Here is a 22,615-nt window from a genome sequence, read left to right as displayed (position 1 = left end):
CACGTCAGAACAAGTCATTTTTAATTGAAGAATTAAGTATCTGAACTTTATTGATCAAGCCGTCTTACTGAAAATGGAATCTGTAAGTAATAATTTTACTATTGCTAAACTGAACGGTGCTGAAAACTGGAACTTATGGAAGTTTAGAGTAGAAGTTCACATGCGGTCCAAAGGATGGATAGACGTGTTGCGTGAAACACCGACAGACAAAGAAAGATTGAGACTAGACGAAAGAGTGCAAGATGTTATTGTATCTCTTGTAGAAGACAGAGTTTTGTCCCATCTAATAAGTTGTAAAACAGCATCTGAAATGTGGAAGAAATTGACTAGTCTATTTGAACCCAAATCATCTATCGGAAAGTATCTTTTACAAAAGGAATTCTTTGACTACGAATTTCAAGCCAAAGGACTAGGAACGCATATCTCTGATTTAGAGAATATTGTAGCAAAATTGAAGGCGCAAGATGATGAGATCTCTGAAACCATGCTTATGACTAAAATAATTTCTTCCCTGCCACCTGAATATGCACACTTTGTAACTGCCTGGGAATCTGTCGTTGAAAAAGAACGTACTTTGCACAATCTAACATCCAGACTGCTTCTTGAAGAGAGTAGACTCACAGAGAATAACTCCAACAAAGAAAAACTGGACAATGTTGCACTTCCATCTCATAAAATCTACAATACCAAAGCCAGGTCGAGCAATAAGAGATTTCCATGCCATTTTTGTGATAAAATTGGTCATTTCATAGCTCAGTGTCCAGCTAGACTACAAAAAGAAAAAGAAAAGAGGACAACAAGAAAGAATGATAGAAGGAAAGCAGCATTCATCGGTGTGAATATGGCGGAGGTAGCACCAAGTGAAAACTCGTGGATTGCAGACAGTGGAGCCAGCGATCACATGTGCGCAAAGAAAGAATGGTTCCTTAGTTATTCAGAATTTGATAAACCAAAGTTGATAAAGATTGGTGACGGATCATATCTTAAAGCTTATGGATCAGGCAAAGTCGAACTTTTAGCTAACAATGGCAAATCAAACATTTTATCAAGTCTCAACAATGTCCTATACGTTCCAGATCTGAAGTTTAATCTATTCTCAATCAGCTCAGCATCAGACAGAGGCTTCAGTATGATTTACAACAAAAGAGGTTGTAGACTTGTTCGAGACAATGAAGTGTTTGCTATCGGAACAAAGAAAGAAAAGCTATACTATATGCATTTTGAAAAATACCTGAAAAACACAGCTTTCGTTGGAACACACAGGAAGAAGGAAAACATAAGAAAATTCCATGAACGATTAGCTCATCAAAACATTAAACGAGTTCGAGAAATTTTAAAGAAATGTGGAATAGAGTACGAAGATGACCCTGACTTCTTCTGTGAATCCTGTATGAAGGGAAAACAACATCGAATTCCCTTCAAGTTAAGTACTTCAAGAGCAAAAGCACCAGGTGAATTATTACACATCGATCTATGTGGACCTATGGAGGCAGAATCTGTAGGAGGAGCTCGCTATTTCCTGCTTGTAAAAGATGACCTAAGTCACTTCAGAATTGTATACTTCTTAAAAGGAAAGAATGAAGCCAAAGATAGAATCCGAAAATGCATCAAATACATCAAAAATAACTTAAACTACAAAGTCAAGATAATAAGGACAGACAATGGTAAAGAAGAAGTTAACCGTTTAATCAAAGAAACCGAAGAAGAAGAAGGAATTGTTCATCAGTTATCCTGTAAATACTCACCACAACAAAACGGCAGAATAGAAAGAGAAATGCGAACAATCGTTGAAGCAGCTAGAACAATGATCCATGCAAGAGGATTATCCAAGTCACTTTGGGCAGAAGCTGTAAACACAGCTGTACATGTTATAAATCTAACCGGAAGGAGTAGTGTTGAAGGAAAAACACCATATGAAGTATGGTATAACAAAAGTATAGATATAAGTCAATTACGTGTGTTTGGAGAGACTGCACATGTCCATGTACCTAAGGAAAAGCGTTTAAAGTGGGACGCTAAGAGTAAAAAAGGTTTGTTTGTGGGCTATGGATATAACACCAAAGGCTTCAGAATCTACTTTCCCGAAGATGATGATGTCCAGATCGTTCGTGATGTGGAATTTAATGATGAAAAACAAACTGGAAATTCACAGTCAGATAAAATACCAACTGAAGAGAGCGTAACTCTAGATCTTAATGAAGAAAACTCAATCTTTGTTAAAAGCGATACTGAAGAAGAAGAATCTGAATCAGCTTTAGAAGAAGCATGTGAAGAAACGGAACAGGAAAATAGAGAAAGTCAAACAAAAAACAAAACGTACAACTTAAGAAGTAAGAATGAAATTAAACTGCCATCAAGGTACGATCATCATGCAATGATTGCAGATTGTGAACAGATATCTGCTTCAGAAGCCTTAACTCAACCAAAGTGGAAGAAGGCAATGGAAGAGGAAATAAATGCCTTAAATAAAAATAATACTTGGATCTTAGTAGACCTCCCTGAAGGTCAAAGATCTCTAACAACCAAATGGGTATTTCGCACTAAATACAGGAAAGATGGCTCAGTCGAGAAGTACAAAGCTCGCTTAGTAGTGCGTGGATTTCAACAAAAACAAGGAATCGATTACACAGAAACTTACTCCCCTGTAGCGCAATATGATTCAATCAGATTTTTATTGGCCTTTGCAGCAAAAGAAAAACGACAGCTACTTCAATTTGATGTGAAAACCGCCTTTCTGCACGGTGACCTAGAGGAGGAAATCTACATAACACAGCCTGAAGGATTTATTAAGTCAAGTCAAGCAAACAAAGTATACTTGCTAAAGAAAAGTCTATATGGCTTGAAACAAGCCCCCAGAAAATGGAATGAAAAATTCTCGGAATTCCTTAAATCTAAGAAGTTTATAGCTACAGAATCAGATCCATGTGTATTTGTGAATATGAAACCTGAAGTAGTAGTTGTCCTATATGTTGATGATGGATTAGTGATTGGTGACAACCTTAAAACAATGAAAGAATTGATGGAAGAATTAAACAGAAAATTTGAGATAACATGGGGAAAAGTCAACAGATATCTTGGAATGGAAATAGAACAACACACCAACGGTTCTATCTTTATCTGCCAGTCCCAATACATTGAAAAACTACTTAGTTTGTTCAATATGGATGAATCAAACCCTACCTTTACTCCAATTGAACAATCAAAGGATGAAACAGCTGACACAAAGGAAGCTAAAGGTATGCCATACAGAGAACTAATAGGTGGCCTCCTATATTTGTCCACTATTAGTAGACCGGATATAACGTTTGCTGTAAATTACCTAAGTAGACATGTAGAAAATCCAAAACACCATCACTGGATTCAAGCTAAGAGAATTTTAAGATACTTAAGAGGAACTACTGATTATGGAATCTTATACAATGGCAATGAAAAACTAGCTCTTTATAGTGATGCAGACTTTGCTGGAAACTTGGAGGATAGACGTTCCACATCAGGATACTTACTAATGTATTCAGGAGGAGCAGTATCGTGGCACTCCAGAAAACAGAGAACTGTTGCATTATCCACTGCTGAAGCAGAGTACGTTTCTGCCAGCGAAGCTATTAGAGAAATGCTGTTTATGAGAAAATTCGGATTAGAACTAAAAATGCTAAGTAAGGAACCTACAATAATGTATGTTGACAACAACAGTGCAATTCACATGATTACTAAAGATGATAAGAAAGCTTCTAAACGAACCAAACATATTGACGTTAAATACCATTTTGTGAAGGAAAAGATAGGAACAGAAATAACGGTAGAGCACATAGACAGCAACGAACAGTTGGGTGATATATTTACAAAACCACTATCTCGGATTAAATTTGAGTACTTTAGAAATTGCATAGGAGTCTGCAAATTTAAATGAAATCGCTCCTATGCACTCTGGACCTGTCTCCTAGTTTTTTCTTTGTGTCTTGTTTGTAATGAGTGTAACAAAAATGTAAAAATTTAGGAGGAGTGTTAAAGGAAAATATTTAATTTTTTGTTATGTCGGGTTCCACCACCAGGGTGCGCCATTGTAGTCTGCATACTGGCAATACTGCCACGTGTTTCTCACTCCTTTCTCTCTTTGTCTTCCAGTTTGGAGTGTCTTTTATCAGAAAAACCAAAATATAAATAACTAAAAAATATAAACAAGATTATAAATGTTTATAGTCTTCTATGTGTGTGATACTGTAGATTTGTCCTTAAAATTAATGGAGAAATCTTTCTTAGTCACTCTGTAAATTTCGAGGTTTTCAAGATACTCGAGTTAAGCGGAAACAGACGTACTTTGTATGAGATTTGCATATCAAAGGCCATATGACAGTGAAGATTGAGTATCCTTTCCAAATGATAAATAAGATTCTATTCAACATTATCAAGATAGCATTTACCAGTCCAAATGCAAACAAATATGGCATTGTGACATTTCAGGTCATGTGGAAGACATTTCTATAAAAAAGAAAGATAGTACCATTATGGCACTTTTACCACTGCAAGCAATGAAAAAGAGTTTTTCATTGCATAAGCACATGTATTATAGCCTACCTAGTTCTGGGTATAAAAGTAACAACTATTGGATGTCATTCCCATCAGCTACAGTGACCATCACCATTTCTTATGTAGCTGTTTTAAGACAAAATAGCAATGCTGCAGATGTACTTCAGAAATTTTGCTGTTGTAAGAATCTATGCTGAGGCCTATTGACATTAGAAACTTGCAGGAAAATGAGATCTCAATTTAAAGAAACTGAATGTCTGAGAGTTCAACCTGGTCAAAGGTGCAAACGTATCACTTCATTGGAGATATTTCCACGAGTATTGTTACAGTCAAAGAATAATATTGTTGGCTTCAATAGTGTACATGAAGCAGTATTATGATAATTGTGTACTCCCTCTGGCACAGTGTGGAAGGTACTGAAAAGATTGATTATTCTTATCAATATTTATATAAGATCACCCACAATGACAGTTGCCACCAACATGGAAGCCCACCCGACCTTTGCATTGCCTTTGCCAAAATGGATGTTTTGGCCATGCAAAATCTTGTGGAGTAATGAGGCAAACTTCCACGTCAATGGAACAGTGAACACCTGTAACTGTTGCAATTGCTCCAATAAAACTCTTTTCCAGTAAATATCACTTTACTTGTCAATGTTAGTTTCATGTGGTTTCATGCATTTTTTATCCTTGGACTATTTTTGTTCTAAGAAGCTAGTCCCAATGGGCCTGTGATGTGCTCTGTTATGGTCCAGAGATATCAAGTAATGCTCAACACTTTTGTTGTACGCTAATGGCAGCAGTTACGATTCAAGGCATTCTCACTTTCATGCAAACAGAACTCCTCCACATATTGGATGCTGTGTACAGCAGTTTCTGCAACATCATTTCACTGATAACAGAGAAAATTCATTGTGTTTTTTTTTACCATATGGCTACCTTGTTCTCGGGACCTTAATCCATATGATTTTTGGTTGTGGGTTTGATTTATCAAGAACCTTTTACAAATCTGAAAGTCTTGAAAGACAGTATCACAGTCAGGTTTTAAGCTGGAAAAAAATTTTCTGTAGCATTAGCTAATTTTACTAAATAAAGTTGTAGCAAAATTTTAGAAACTAGCTAACATTTCTTATCTGTGAGGCTGTCCAGAACAATACACAATACATTATTGATTAAGCATTTGTTTATTCTCACAGATACTGTACAGTACATTATTACAGTGTAATGCACTACCAATATAACCATAATTCTATTGTTACAGCCCACAAGTATCATACATTATTGAACAATTCTTCTTGGTTTTGATTTAACACTAGGCAACAAATGCTGAATAAAAATCAAATACTCATCTTGGGGGCACTTATAGAGATGTTTAACAAGTTGCTGACATTTTTTACATTAAGACAGTTTTCAATTGGGGATCTTGTTAATGTCATCTCACTGAAACTCTTCACACTCAACAGTGGGAACTGTGTGTGAAAAAAATTCAATAATTGTTGATATATGAGGGTAATCTAAGAGGTCATTTACAACTATCATTTTATAAACTTTAGCTGAACACATATTCTTACATCTGACAGCAACAAATCCCACTCCACCAGAAATTGTGTTTTTAAAATAACTATACTAACAAATAAATATTCATTTATTGGAAACTTTCGTGTCTGCAAAGCGGAGAATGTGATGCCCCATACACAAGGTGATGTCTGTCAAAGTGGACTTTCTCACATAGTTGGAGTGACGAGAGATTGCAATTGGTTGGTACTAACTTTCCATTTTAGGAGAGATAGGGTGACATTAGGATTGCCACCCACCCAGTATTGGGTAGGTTTGGCCAGCAATTTTAAATTAAATTGGTAGTTGACAAACATACAGTAGAGAGTCGTTAATCCGAACCCCGGTAATCCGAATCGCCGGTTATCCGAACGATTTTCAATCGGACTGTGTCGTGCTGAATAGAACATTTTTGATACTAGATTTACTTCTAAAGTATCATTTTCATGTTTTTATATTCTTCAATATATTTATTTTGTTTGTACAAAATAAAGAAATAATTTTTAACGATACAATAGCCTTGATTATTATTATAAAAATTTTCGTTAGGCTTAAAATCGACGAAAATTCAACACGAAGCGACACGCAATGAAGAAAAATTTGAACATCGGACAGGTTAATATATTTTTTCGTACATAATCGGTTATCCGAACAAATCACTAATCCGAACAACCCCAGTCCCCAATTGATTCGAATTAATGACTCCCTACTGTAATTCACAAATGTTGCTATAATGCATTTTTTGCTCTAAATTTACTGCCATTTTGAGTTTTAAAAATTGATTTTTCAAGATAAATTAATTTACGCATTTGTTTGATTCTTCTTTTCCTCAAATAAGTACATGCAATTGTACATTTAGGAAAACCTGGCTTCAGTGAATGAATTCAAAAGTTGGTTAACTTGTGATGATGATGATATTTGTTTGGCACGTTGCATCATTTTCCGAACCTCATTTAGTGTTAAATACAATGGAATTACAGCATTTAGGAGGCATGTCAATTGTCAGAAGCATTAAAAAGAAGTGCATCTTCTCATTACCTTTCCCCTTCTCCGGTCATTCTGTCGGCCAACAAAAAACAGTTTTCAAAGATCGCATGATGGGATAGTTTTTTTTAGTAAAAGGGAATTAGCCATAATTTGTTTAGGGGTAGTGCTTCAATATTAACTTTATCTGCAATAAGATTACAAATTTATTTTCTGCTACACAATAGAAGCATGCGTATCTACATATAAATGAAGAATTTTTTGGGTTTCTTTCAAAAGATCGATTCTGGCTTTTCTGATCATTTTCCATTTTTAAGCTTGATGTTTATTAATTAATTAATGTATTGTGCTCCTATTGTAAATCATTAATTTTTTTAAACTAAAATAAACTTTAGAAAGTATCCAAAAGAATTGGAATGGGGAGAAATTTTGGTATCATCCCATCATTAGTTAAAACAAGTGATTAAAACATTAGTTCTTTAGCAAAATATGCCAAGAAAATTGTTGCTAGATCTAAATTCTTGTAGCATTTTAGCAAAAAAACTAGCGACAACTTAAATCGTACACACTGCATGTGACAAGCATCACAGAAGATTATGTTTAGCTGTTGAACACACTTTATAACTTTCAGAATAGGGCCCAACCAGTATCTCCTGCATCGCTAAAGTCTGTGTTTAGTATGAATGTCTCATATATGTAAAATTTTTATTTTAAGATAATTATTTATATATTTATGAGTAAAATTAATGAGTGATAAAAAAAACTAATAGCCAGTACACTGTTCTTTTTTTTCATGCTAATATAAAATATTTAAATTTATTTTTTGAACAACTATATGATTAAATATATCTTATTATTATATTTTAAACTATTTGTAGCGGCCAAAGGAGCAGCAGAAGGTGAAACGGTGTTGGCAACATCTGCAACAGCAATAGCGTTAAATCTAGTAAAAACCCGTGGAATTTTAGGCCTGTACAGAGGCACTGCAGCGACAATGCTTAGAGATGTCAATTTCTCTGTTGTTTATTTTCCTCTTTTCGCACATCTGAATTCTTTGGGTCCACGTAGACAGGACGGAACGGGTGAATCTGTCTTTTGGGTATCGTTTCTTGCGGGATGTGCAGCTGGTTCAACAGCAGCTTTTGCTGTAAATCCTTTTGATGGTAAATTCCAATATCTAGTGATTTAAAATCTTTAATGCAGTGTTGAATGTTTTCAAATTAATATTTGAGATTTTTATCTTATTCAGTAGTGAAAACTAGATTACAAGTACTGAAAAAAGGAAGAGGAGAGATAACATACAATGGTATCCCTGATGCATTCAGGTTTGTTTAACATTAAAAGTAAAATTGTCTTTTAATTAAGGTTTATGGAACTTAATAATTTGCTTGTTCTTTAACTTAAATAGGAAAATTTGGCAACTAGAAGGGACAACTGCTTTTTTCAAAGGTGCTGGCTGTCGAATGATAGTTATTGCTCCTTTATTCGGAATTGCTCAGACGGTTTATTATTTAGGTGTTGCTGAATGGCTGTTAGGACGTAATAAAGAAAGGTGTGTAAAATTAAACAAAGCAATTTTGGCTTTTAAGCACAACCATAAATGATGATTAAATGCTGAGTATACTGTTATTTAAAATATATTAAATGATAAAAACATTTAGGTAAAACAAAACAAAAAATTTTATTGAATATTGCTGCATGTTGAGACATTTCTCCCAGTTTGCTCAACTTTATAAAAGGTTCATGTATCATTAAATTTATGATCTATCTTCTTCCTTCTTGGCTAATTATTGCTATTTGATTATTTTTTTTTTTTCTTAATCCATTAAGAGAGAATTTTAAAATAATATTTACATTATGAAGTAAATAACTACTATTTACTTAGTCTACATCGGGCTGTATTAGCCCATGGCTAGGCCTCTAGGATTTCAGTATTTCTAGCCCCTTCAGCACTTTGATCTTTCAACCACTACAGCTGACTCCTGATTCTGGTATGATTGGTACTAGACTGCAATACATAGTCCTATGTTTATTTTGGAAAGTTTCCTGAAGAATTCCATTTACAATTTGTTTGTTTTTATTGCATAAGTATAAGACTTTCTGAAACACAGTTTGGGGATATAATTGTTCAATACTGTAATATTTTGAAGTTGTATTGTAAAGTACTATTTTTAGTATCTTAGGAAACCGACACTAACTGCGGTCGGTAAAACTTCCGTTAACGTAACGGGTACTTTACGCAGATTCGAGATTAGTTTGCCAGGCCTGGGCTTTTAAGCGTGCACCGAAAAATTAGTAATAATAACGATAAATATCAAGTCAAATCAAAAAGTTCAAATATATTTAATTAGTAACTAGAATGTACTACGTACAAATGTCAATAATCCAAACAAAATTTATTAACGAAAATCAACAAGTCAACCCGACAATAAACTCAGCTACTTAGCTTAACTTAATATTAATTCCCCTTTGAAAATTCGACAAATCAAATACTTAGAAACTATGAACAAAATCTCTTACTAATTAAACGTCTATCCGTCACCTCACTATACGAAGAACCTATTTCCTCAATCCTTTCGATATCGTCAATCGAATTCCTCTTTACCACCTCGGATCATCCAATTATCAATCTGGACTTCTATCAGAAAATACTTTGAGAGCGAGGTGAATTTGAAAGCAAAGTCGCCTCGATTTGGAAATCACCTCTCTCTTCTTCGGTTAACGTACGGGTTTTATACTGCGAGGTGACGTCACACTTCAGCTGAGTTACTCCCCTTATTTACATACTTAGTTGCTAACATTAATTTTCTTTTCTGGCAGCTTTAAGTTTCTGACAAAGCTTATAAACTGTTTACAAAGTATTTATCATAATTTTCTGGGATGTTAAGACGGTTTATCAAGTATTTCTTTACTAGTGAGTGTGGGGACTCCCCCCTCCATTTTTTTCTGCGGGCCGTTTACTTCCGCTGGGCAGCGCAAGTGCGCAAGATTTTTCCTACGGCACTTATTTCTCCGTGAGTTGTTTTATCTTCTTTTTTTCGTTACTAACAAGAGAGTGGTGGGGAACCTTTGTCCTAAATAAACATAAGCCCCAAACAAAATATAATAAAACGGAAAAATAATAATAAAATAAAAATAATGCTCGGACTCAGTTCCTTACAGTATAAAGTTATTATTCATTAAAAAATGTATAATTAATGGATAATTGTCCTTAGTACCTACAAGGATCCTTGACTTCAGCCTAGTTACTATTATGAATATTAGTCCTGAGTCTGCATATAAATTTTTAAGTGTATGAAAAAGATACTGAAAAATTGATGATTTTAATCATTTAAATTTTAACTGAACTATTAAATAATTAAAAAGCTGGCAAGGCTCTTGATAGACTTTCCTGACAATCAAGAAAGGAGGTTAAAGGGAGCAGAAAGTCTGATAATTTTCAATTATAATAATTTCCATTTAAAAAAATATTTAAACTTAGAAAATACTAACACTAGCTGAAAGTTAAAATTGTGCATGGCACCATCTATTATGGAACTGTTAAAAATAATTTGTGTGCTATTATTGTTATAAAACGGCAAATGCTTATTTTTGTGGGTAAGGTGAGTTTTAAAAAAAAATTGTGGATGCCAATAACAAGTAATGTTTTCATTGAAGTTTGACCATGCTCCAGATACAACAAACAATCCCTTTTATCTCCTCATCCTCTTGACTTTTAACCATCAAAATTTAATAACATATAGAAAAAACCTTGCCGAGTTTCAGAATCTTAGGTTTTCTAGTCCTCGGATATAATGCAAACTAAATGTCCCCACACATTTTGTAAGGGATTTTTTTTTACATTTTTGGCCTCAGTGTTTCAAAATGCAAAAAATCCAAGGGATCGAAATTTGATTACCATACTTTCCCTTTTTACATTTATAACAGCCAGAAAAGTAAAAATTAAATCCAGATATTGATCTTTCTTGAATCCATTACACAAAATTCAGTGTATACTTTTGTTTCTTTTTGTTTGAAGAGGAAAAAAATTTACAATCAAGCACAAGTAAAGCTTCATTTTATAATTTTAATATATACACACCATATTTTTGCAGAATGACTGGCATGCCTCATAAAAACGGGAGACCAGCATGCTGGTAACCCTGGGATTTCTAGCATGCCATTTAAACTGCAACTAAAATATAAAATGAATTAGATATAACGAAATTAAACATTAAAGAAAGCATTCTTCTCAGTTCAATAAAATAATAGCATTGTAATTTGAGTGACTTAAAATCAGAAAGAGAGTTTTCATTTACAAGACATTGAGTTATTGACATTAGTAATTAGTCGGTGTAGTCCACACTGACTATCTACCCTGACCTTAAAAATAATACATTCTTCTCAAATTTCACACAAAGCCAATGTTAATTGATGTAATTGAGATGATTTACAGTGAGTTTCTTAAATTTAATACCTTTATTTTTGCATTTTTGAATCAAATAACAATAAAATACACACAAAAAAGCACTTTTGGAATTCCACATGTATTTTACATCATTAGAAAGAAGACAAAATGAAGAAATTAAACATATAATTGTTGTTTTTGATGTAATGCAGATGGTTTGACAGTTTTAGAATAAAAACTCGTTTATTTTTTTAATACGCCCTCTTCAGAGGGATGTATAGCCTACTTAAACCAGCATGCGGGCATTCCCCACAATAAACAGGCATGCCAGCTTTTACCATACGGAAACATCTTATTTTCGTGGTCTTCCCCAAATAGACCAGCATTCCAGTCATTCTGCAAAAATATGCTATATATTTATAAATTAAATTAGTGTCTATTTTAAATAAGTTTATGGATTCTTTTACAGGAGATGACAATGTGAAAATCCTCTATTTTATTTTCTATTTTAATATGCAAAAATTTGTATATCGAAATAGAATTTTAATATACAAATCAAATTAGATTTGTGCCTTCTTGTGAATTCTAGGGCATCTGGGTTGTAATATAAGATATGAGACATCTAGGAAATGAAATACTATTTTTATTTCAGCTCTCCTCCCTGTTGAGACTTTATATTTGTTTCCTTACTTTATATTTCATCCATATAACTTATATTACATGGATAAGACCTCAGTTTGTTCCAGAACATCTAATAAACGATGAACATCTATCAGAAGATATAATAATTGTAAGATTTAAGTTTTTTACTAATCTTTGTCCTTTAGTTCCGAACAAAAGTTTGCAACATTGAGATATTGAATTTTCACATGTAAACTGAAGTAAAAAGTTGACCTATCAAGGTCTATCAGACTTTATAGGCTGATAACTCTATCATCTTGGCTGCGAGGCCATCCTGTTTTCATGTATGCTTTTCCTTCTACACACACAAACTATTTGTTAATATTCTAGATCTGTTCTGAATGTCCTTATCAAACATAAAAACATAAATTGTGTATTTACAGACAAAAGTTTTTAGCTACATAAATATGATTTGAAATGTTAGATATCATGAACCTTATATTCGAATTTACGTTGATACATTTACAAATCCTTTGTGCAAAAGGCATTTCCTGGAATTTGGTTATTGCAATATTCATGATGTTATTTCCCTAACATGAGTAAATCATTATAGAAGGTGATATAATTTTGTAATAATAATATAACCCTGACCAAAAAAAACATCAGACAGCATGTTATTTTAGTGAATCTCTAGCTCATCCTTCAATAATATCAAACAGAAGAATTTTGTACACTTATAATAAAAGTTTACTAATATAAAATAATTATAATTGGAGATTTTACATAGAAAATGTTAATGTTTGATAATATGTTAAAAAGCATGTGTGACGAAAAATACCTCAGTTAGTACATTAAATGACCTGTTCCTAAATATGTAAATGTGCTGACATGATATTTGCATTTCCCCCCCTTATTAACATTATTCAGGTGTATTTGTTTAATAAAAATGGCACCTTGTATGCCTGTAATTGCTGATGTACATGAAATAATTCTCATAGATAGGGCAGTTTATTGAAACAAATTGCAAAGGAATTTAAAATTGGTAAATCTACACTATGGGACATTGTTTCAAAATATCAGGAAATTGGTAAAATTCATCCAAAAAAATCAGCTAGAAGGCCAGCAACTGTAAAAAAGACTGCTCTCAATCACTTAAAAATAATTAAAAAAACAAAGTACATCGCTTGTTGAATTAGTGAACAAATGGAATAAAATTGCTGGAAAGGAAGGTACAACAGAAACTTGTATCCATCTGCGCAAACTTGGCTATAGTTTCTATCAGGTAAGAAAATGATATTATGTTTACTTAACAATTCTGACATGTGATCCGCTTGCTTAGACAAAGGCAAAACCACTTCTCACAAAAACACAAATAAACCAATTGAAGTGGGTCAAAGAGCACCAGTGCTGGATGTAACAACAGGGGAAGCATGTTGTTATTAGTGATGAGGCAATGTTTGAAGTCTGCATTAGAGACAATAGAAAAAAAAATCATTGGAGAACAAGAAGAGGCATTCCATTGGGACTGTCTACAGCACTAAAATTTCTAGCAAGTATGACATCTGCTGGAAATTTACAGTGTGCTGTAAATTACATTTGCTGTCGAGTATATAATGTCCAAAGTATTTTTTGTCAAAAATGACTGTCAGAACTTCTTTTCACGTGTTTTTTTCAACTGCTTGTAATTTTTTTTATGTATTGTCAACCAGAAAATTTTATATGTAAGATTTGTACAAAAGTTTTCTGTTTGATATTATTGAATAAGCTAGAGATTGATTAAAATGACCAGCTGTCTGAGATTTTTTTTTTGTTGGGATTGTGTAATGTAAACATTAGTTTAAATAGAAGGGTGAATTGTATAACTGTACCAAATAATAATCATAAATTAATAGCAATTAATTAGGAAGCTGAATTGTCTTATAAATAACCAAAAATTTATACGAATAATGTTACCCATGGTTCCAAGATGGCGGCTCGTCTGATTCCGGCGAGGAAACAGTGGGGACGCACTAATATAACCTAACCTAACCTATTCTAATAATTTTGTTGGTAATAATTATGGTAATTTGTTAGAATAGGTTAGGTTAGATTAGAACGTGCGTCTCCACTGTTTCCCTTCTTCTATTTGCTGGAATCAGAGACGAGCCACCATCTTGGAACCATAGGTAACATTAACCATTTATACTTATGGTTGTGCTTAAATCATTCTTAAATTTTAATGATTAAATAAAGTTTTATTGAGAACGTTTCAAATTTTTAATTGTCTTTGGGATAGCAGATTCTCCCAAAGTAATACAACAAATTTGTGTGTGCAACCGTTATTCTGTATTAGTATGTAAAATCAAATAAAAAATATTTTTGGATGTGGTCCTTTCTAACAACATAAAGGATCAAACTCCATAATTTAATGTCCTATCTGTATTACCCATGAAATTCCTTATGCCTCATCTATGCCAGCCAATTCCATTCTAGGTTAGGTCTATGTTTACATTATATGGTTGGCCATTTCCTTGGAATATTCTGGTACCTCACACTTTCAATTGATCGATTAATTTGCAGATTTCACACATTAATCGACATTATTTTTTACAATGGAAGAATCTGCATATCAAAAATAAAGACAATTAATTAACTTAATTCTTGTATAGTTCAAATAAAACAATTATATATTTTGTTTCCCACTGATATACTATTAAATCTCACAGGTGGTGGAGCCATATCTTTACCTCAAATATATAATAATAGATAACACGAAGAATACTCGGCATAAATTTTAAATTATGTATACCAAATATTTTAAATTATTTCTGTAATTAAATTATCTTTCTTTTATTTACTGTAAACAAAAAAGTAAATGTAATAAATATTCTTACCAAAACTGTGTTTTTTCTTCCTTTTCATGCTTTCAGTGGTGACACAGACAATTAAAATGGGTAAGAACAGAAAACTTTTTTATTTATAAATGTTAAGTATTAAATTTTCTTAAATATTAAATTTTAGTAAACTAAATGAAAGTTAATTATCAATAATTTTAAGAACTTAATTTCATATTAAATAAATTTAATCTGTATTTAATTTAATAACATCTTACTTGTGATACATCAAATTTATGGAAATTGGTCTAAAATTACAAATAACGTTTTTTAGTGTATTGAATTTTTTGCGAGATATACTCGTAGTTCTTTGTAGTTAATACCGATACGAGAAGTATTGGGCTTTGAAAACAAAGTACAGGTATACCTCGAGTTACGTCATTTGTCAAAAAAATATATGGAAAAATAAAAATCAAGTTTAAGTCATTTTATTCGACTTTACATCCGTCCGCCACAAATATCGAAGTCGTAAAATCACTAGAAAAGCGTTAAAAGCACATAAAATCATATTAAAATATGTACATTTACAGTAAATGTTAATATAATCATCATAAATCCCAGAGAACGAAACACAAAAACATCTGTGTTTCCGTGTCGTCGTCTTATTTAGCGGTCTTTAAGTGCTCGTTATTGGCGTTTTCCACCGTAGTTTCGACTTACGTCGTAACTACACAAGTAAATTCCACTTACGTCGCCTCTCCCGGAACCAATTACCGACGTAAGGCGAGGTATACCTGTATAAAAATTACTTATTCAATATCAGATGTGTGTAGTTGGTGTTAACATGAGAATTGCTCAGCACTGGCAATGAATGGCAAAATAAGATTATTTTCTCGTAATTACAAAATGTAAAAAATCATATTATACCTATAAGATCTTAGAAAATTTTACTGTAATGTGATCTATTAACTTTTCACATACTCTTAAGTTAAATTTTATCAAATGCATAAGACTAATGTACCGATTGAATTTTATATTTCATACAGTAGTACTAGGAAAATTATTAAAAATTAATCCAATATTATCTAATCGTCATAAATTTATAACTTCAATGTTAGAAGAAATTCCTTCTATCAATTGATGAATATGTGGCGACAACCCAAATTGGTAAGCTTATTTAATGAAATAGCCAAAAACTTCTGACGCAATTCGGCTTACTGTTAAACTTTTTCCCCATATATTCTGATTGTAAAGTTGTTTATCACATCAAGGTTGGTAAATAGCAACAAAGTAAATTATATATGACAATACATAATTTTGACTTCAAATAAATTAAGTACATTTTTTTTTACATATATATAAAAAAAAGAAAAGGTTCTTCACTTTCTTAGCAATAAATAATGGTATAAAATAAAAATATAAGACGTTTATATGCTTTATAATGAGAATTTGTAGAAACATCATTCCTTTGTCTTAAAATTAATATATTCCACTTGGGACTTATTAAAGGTATTCTTTGTTGATAGCCGGATTACTGAGATGTAGAGGTATAAGTCTTCAGTTCTGGGAGCTGGAAGTTAGATAATCAGAATTTTTCGATGATAATGATCCATATATATATTAAGCTCCATCTCTTGCTCTTATAACAGGTATGACAAGTGTGGAGAAAAGTTGTTCTAGTCTTCTAACCAGTTTAAAAATATTTGAGTGATTATCAAACTAACTTTGTAGTTACAATTCTGAAAATAACTAGCAAATTCATCATCTAAAAATGATTGCTTTTGGATGGTGTATAAGTTAATCGACAGAACTAGTAAAAATACCGTATATATACTCGTGTAAAAGTCGAATTTTTAGACCAGTTTTTAAGGTCAAATTTATGGAGTCGACTATTTCGTGGATACTACTATTGAGGGGCTGAAATTCAAGCTAGAATCCAAAGTATCAAATCAGTAGCAGAAGCCCAACTAATATATATAAATATATATATATATCAGTTTGTAAATAATGAGCTTTAAGGAGGAAAGTCACAGAATTAGAAGAAAAATTATTACATAAAAATAAAGTATATGCTAAATCTAGCTCATTGTAATCACCACTAGCTTTTCTATCATAATCAAATAGAGTTGTGACAGACTACAGTATTAAAATTCCAGCATTACTTAATCTACAGTGAAGTCAATGCAACTAGAGTTAGCCTTGGGTTGATTCATTTTTGCATCTTTAAAGGCTGAAAGAATTGTTTATGAATACGTACACACTCCCTTTGGCTTCATTTTGTTTCGAAAAATGGTCGAATGCAGTGGCAGCTCATCCGTAAGGACCGCAGCACTTCGGTATAAAATGAAAGTTCTCGTTTTATTATCACCATTCTTAAATCTTCATTAATTTATTTATTATAAGTAAATTATGTACATAGTATATATTTTAGTTGTCTTAATGTTATAATTTTTTCAATCCCGATTGATTGTAGCGGTGGGGTTACAGAAATAAAGGTCAAGAAGATCTTTATTGCCGTAACCTCGCCACTACAAATTGGTACGAGCCATTGGTCGAGCGCACGTGGTTAATTTAATGAATTACGTCAGCATTATCGTCATCTATTAAATATTTACATTTATTAAAAATTCTTAATTACAAATTAAGAAAAAATGATGTATCATTTTATCAATTTCCCCTATAGCATATTAAGATGAACCAACCTAACAACTCACTCTGGTTGTGCTAACTATATGTTTTATGTTTTCAAATATTGAACAGAAAGCCAAATGTTTGTACTTTGAATTCGCAATGTCAGGTTGCTGCTGGAAATGGGTAAAAGGTACTGTAAATCATCATTAAATACGATTGTTGAATGGGTTAATGATACTACCTTCTGCAGAAATACTCGTAATACTGAAATGTTCTCTATGAACTAGGAAAAATAGATGCATCTGTTAAGTAATGAAAATTTTTAACAACTTAATAACTGAAATTGTCATTTAGTAATAATTTGTTACAAATCGAAATTGCCTTGAACCACTCTTAATAAAAATGTGTTCAATGTTACATTTCACATATAGAAGTTAGTTTCTTAATTTTATTTTGTTACATAATATACAGTGACTCCAATTTACAGGTTTTTTTAAACATTTTATATCAAACATTTGGATCATGGAACTATTACAAATACATTGGGTTGCACAAGTTTGAGAAATGTTGTTTTAGATAGTTCTAACTTCCATATATAGTGCATATTTGTTTGTACATTATGTATATAACAACTAAGCCTGAATATCTATTGTGAGGATGGTTATATATATAGGAGTATCCCTGCCCGGTGGAGACTGGAGACCTAAATTCCAACTTCTCGACACCAGTGTGAGGTTACCAATGTGGGTTTTACTCGTCCGACACTACTCGCTTAGGGGTCGACCATAGGTGAAAAGGTTAAGACTCTCGCTTTGCCCGCGATCTGTCAGGATGATATGAGAAAGCCTTTTTAATGTATGGGGGGTAGTGGTTTGCTGGACACAGAGAGACACACATGGACCGTTTTTCCAAATTAATGCATTTATTTATATAAAAACATGCTTACAATAGAAACTGTCCAGCAAAAAGATAGCGTCCAAATGATGGAGAGTCTTTCCCAGGGGCACATGAGTCACACACCAGAAAAAAAGATTCTCCTGTGTAGGTTGTTGAGGGTTTTCCTTTAATCATTTGGAGGAGGAAGTTAATTCCCTAATTCATCCTGTGGAGAAGTCTGTGGTGGGAAGTTCGGTCCCGGAAGTCTTCTGCCATACTTTGTTCGTTCGCCTTTTTCCCTACAATTCTGAGCTGAGTCGACTGGACCGGACTGTTTTCTCCTGACCTCCTCGTGTCCTTGGGACCTCGGTCTTTTATATCATTTTTACTCGAAATCCCGAGGTTTTGGTTGGTCCGAATGATGGTCCCCTTTAATTCTATTCGTCCCTGGTCTGTTGCCAGGGGTGCAGTTCGGGCTGTGGGGTCGACAAACATCCCCAAACTCCCCCGTCCGGGCCATTCCCCTCCGGAGTCGGATCAAGCCCTTCTCTGGATGACGGACCCATAAATTTTACTCTAATGTGTTTTTCTGACTCAGAGAAGATGCAGCTGGGACCACTTGGTCCCGATCGCTACCCCCTCCTTAGGAGAGCCGGACAAATCCTGCTTTGAACTCTGCGTAAGACGACCGACCAAAGTTATCTCAGCGGATGATCCTTCAGTCATTCTCATTCATAGTTACTTTTTGTCCAAGCAACGCCGGACCTATCTGCTAGTTCTGTAATAAATGATTATAGACCAAATAACTTAGTATTTAATTTAGCTAATTTTTAACAATTTTTTTTAAAAGATAGCCAAAATATAGTCCAAATCTGGCATTTGATGATTATAATTACATCCACACCATATTAAAATGAAAGAAATCAGACAATTTTTTTCATTTTCTATTCAGTCGGTAAAATAAATTTTCTCATTGAATTGAACTTTTGTTTAATTTCGCTTTAAATACTATGAAAATTTGTAATTAAATTTTGTCTTCTAATTTGAAGGTTATTTAGCATAAACTTTATAAATCTGTTTATAGTAGTGTATAAATGAATGTTCATTTATTTACTACTATAAAAAAGAAGTAACAACTGTTACAATGACATTACCAAATCCAATGCTGTAATGCATAAACGGGGAGAAATATTGCATAATTAAGTTAGGGTTATTGTTTAAATTGTATATAATTAATTATTAAAATTCACTTAATAGCAATTTTGGTTTGACTTTTCTTTTTTATACTCAGTCAATTTCTAAATAGTAAAATGATCTTGTATATACAGAGGAAGAATTAAATGAAAATTTATATTTTTAAGATAAAAGTAGGTAACGAACTATTGTAACAAAATATGTTTATGGCAAAAAATGATTGTGAGAGAATTAAAGACAAGGTATGTGTCTGTGGTTTGGGAAAAATCACGATAACAGAACAATGCTGCAGTACATAAAAGATTTTATACATTTTCTAAAGATACAGTGATTTTAGACTTTATAAAACTTGAAATTTAATGACAAAAGCTCTAAAGTATTATCATTGTTTTATTTGTAAATAGAAAACCACAACACATTTAAACAAATTTTTCTAATTCCTCGTTTCTTCATCAGAACTGTGGTCAAATTTAAATAATATATTTTTGAAGTTTTGAATTGACAGTATATTCGATTTGAAGTAGAGTATTTCGTACAAAATATCAGATATTCCCAAGGTAGATGCAATAGGAATCGAAATACCACTCCGTTCTTCTGTAGAATTTTCACGAGTGGTTGTCCTTGCCTCTTATCATTTGGCTCGAATCCAGTCTCGTGGTCTTTTTCCGTGCTCGGTTTTTAAAATCGTGCTTTCGCAAATTACGATTAAAGTTTTTGCACGAAGCTTATTATATAATATAGTGAAATGAGATGCGAGAGAACTCCAAATTGAAATCTGTTCGGTGATACGTCTACTAAACGCAAGGGGTGCAGTGCACCATGGCTCCAATTGGTTAATAAATTTATAAAGCCTTTCAAATTTTTGTACTGGAACCTGTAAACTTGCAATGACTTTACAATTATGATTTATTAATGATTTCATAAATTATGATATAAAAAATTCAAATTGTTATATATAAAACAATTTTCATAAAATATTATGTGAAAATTATGAAATTGGTATTTCATTAAATACATTTTTATAACGTTCCTACCAAATCTATTGAATCTTTTTCTCCATTTTTCTTTCTTTTGCAAAAATCTGTACACACGTATAGTAAATGCACCATTTCATAATTTCAAATATTTGTTTTTTCTTATTGGCCACTTTGGTATTATACAATCCAAAGTTAAATTGAAGTTCTAAGGTTCGAATTCTCGTAAAGAAAATTTTGAAAATTCAATTCTGGCCACTAAGGAAATGAGTTGTAGAGATATGATTGTTATATGCCTATTTTATCTTACCAGAATCTACTACTAAAACTTAAACAATAAACTATTAATATATCTTTTAGATATAATTTTTGTTTTCTTTCAAAAAGTTGACTAAATCTATGTTATTAAAAAGAAAATATTTACAGATCTTTTTTTTTTATTATTACAGCATTTCAAAAGAAGAGGAGGAGTATCTTCCATTTTTGAGAATTTACATCAGTTAAAATGTCTATTGTTTGTTATATTAGTATATTTTTAGAAGAGTATATTATTTAGAAATAAGGGAGAAATGCTTTGCTGCTAATTTATTAAGTGCAGCTTGCATAAACTTCTTATTAATAGCATTCCTAACTTTTTTTTAATAATTTGAATTTCTAGCTGTATATTAGCAATGACTTTTTACTAAATTAGCATTCCTTTATTTTTAATTATTTTCAGAAAGTTTAGTTACTGTAAGTTTATGGGACTAATTTTAAAAAATGAACAATTGTTTTCTTGATTTGTATAAAAAATATATATATTTTTGTATGGCTTTCTTTTGAAATTCTTTAGTGCTAAAGATGCTAATTAATTGATGATGAGCAAATTTTTCAATGTTAACTAGCTGTTGTGTTGTTAAGTGTTGGCAAATAACGCAAATTTTTTTTTCTCCTGTATACGAAACAAAAAAAACATTCCAAAAAAATAAATTATATATCTATATACATAAATATATTTAGCAATAGAATGAGACAAATCATATTAAACTGTTGCAAAGTTAAATTTTATATTAATTTTATAATCTGTTGATTACGTGAATCACGTTGTTGTTTAATTTGATGCACGCTGGCTTACTGTATCGGTAGAGTACGAGTATAATTATAGCGTACCTATATTTTCATATATTGATGTTAGGCGTAAATATATGTGATCGGCACCACACGAACATTTCAGTTTTCATTCAAGCTGTAGTAAAATTTTAAGTCTTGGGAAAAAATTCTGTTTTGAATTATTTATAAACACTAGCCAGAAATGTATTATTTCACATTAATAATTTACATCCGAATAGTGTGACAGGGACCATTAAAATTTTAAGAATAATAATAAAATTTTGCTACAGTTTGTTTAAATAATCATTTATAATAATTTAATTTTTACTTAAAATCATGTAACTAGTCACGATTTGCTTTTTGCAAGAAAGACATTTGTTTGCGCAAAATCAAAAATTTTATCCTAGCATTCCAATTTAAAAAATGTACACAGTTTAAGTACAGTATGTTATTTTGACTATAAAATATCTGATGTAACTTACTTAAGTAGCAGAAGAGTGAAACATTTGTGAACAATTCAAGTAAAAGCACTTCTGTCATTTACAGTCATAGAGATGTTTATCATAGCCTTGTGCCTTAAATGTGTCTACTGTACTTTTATTTGGAAATATTCATTGGAACAATACATGTTTTGAACTATTGTACTAGGCATTAACAACTAGTCTCAATCAGATTTACAAATGTTTAAACTAAATCTGATATTGGTATCATGAACTGTACTATTTGTAATTATAATAAAATCTTGTTGAAAAATTTCTTGTTCATTTATTATTATTACAAAGACAAGACTAGATATGGAAACCGTATGGGGCAAGAGGCTCGGATTAACTATATACGAACTTCCGATGCAAAGTGGAAGTCATGTTGTTTCAATTCAAAAATTTTCCCCTGAAAGCTGTTAGATAGATGACCTGCACGACACCGTTGCTAAAGGAGAAGTATGATGTACAGGAGCAAGCCACTATTAAT

General features: G+C 32.2%; 1 protein-coding gene across 2 annotated transcripts in view; it reads left to right on the top strand.

Annotated features, from left to right (window-relative positions):
• LOC136970543 (mitochondrial glutamate carrier 1-like) overlaps positions 1-22,399 on the top strand; it is a 38,793-nt gene extending 16,394 nt beyond the window's left edge. The window contains exons 6-10 of one of the 2 annotated variants that reach the window (XM_067264992.1): positions 7,940-8,224; positions 8,311-8,386; positions 8,470-8,613; positions 14,979-15,002; positions 21,007-22,399. In XM_067264992.1, the coding sequence (XP_067121093.1) occupies positions 7,940-8,224; positions 8,311-8,386; positions 8,470-8,613; positions 14,979-14,997 (524 nt within the window). In that variant the 3' untranslated portion in view covers positions 14,998-15,002; positions 21,007-22,399. Of the gene's footprint in view, positions 1-7,939; positions 8,225-8,310; positions 8,387-8,469; positions 8,614-14,774; positions 14,953-14,978; positions 15,003-21,006 lie in introns of those variants that run through there. The other variant, XM_067264983.1, reaches the window with a different exon arrangement.
• Positions 22,400-22,615: the final 216 nt, after the last annotated feature.

The sequence above is a fragment of the Centruroides vittatus genome, unplaced genomic scaffold, assembly GCF_030686945.1.
Source record: "Centruroides vittatus isolate TY-2023 unplaced genomic scaffold, ASM3068694v2 contig_1049, whole genome shotgun sequence".
In the NCBI taxonomy this organism is placed as follows: Eukaryota; Metazoa; Arthropoda; class Arachnida; order Scorpiones; family Buthidae; genus Centruroides; species Centruroides vittatus.
The sequence above is the reverse complement of the archived record's forward strand: the minus strand, read 5'-3'. Positions and strand labels throughout refer to the sequence as shown.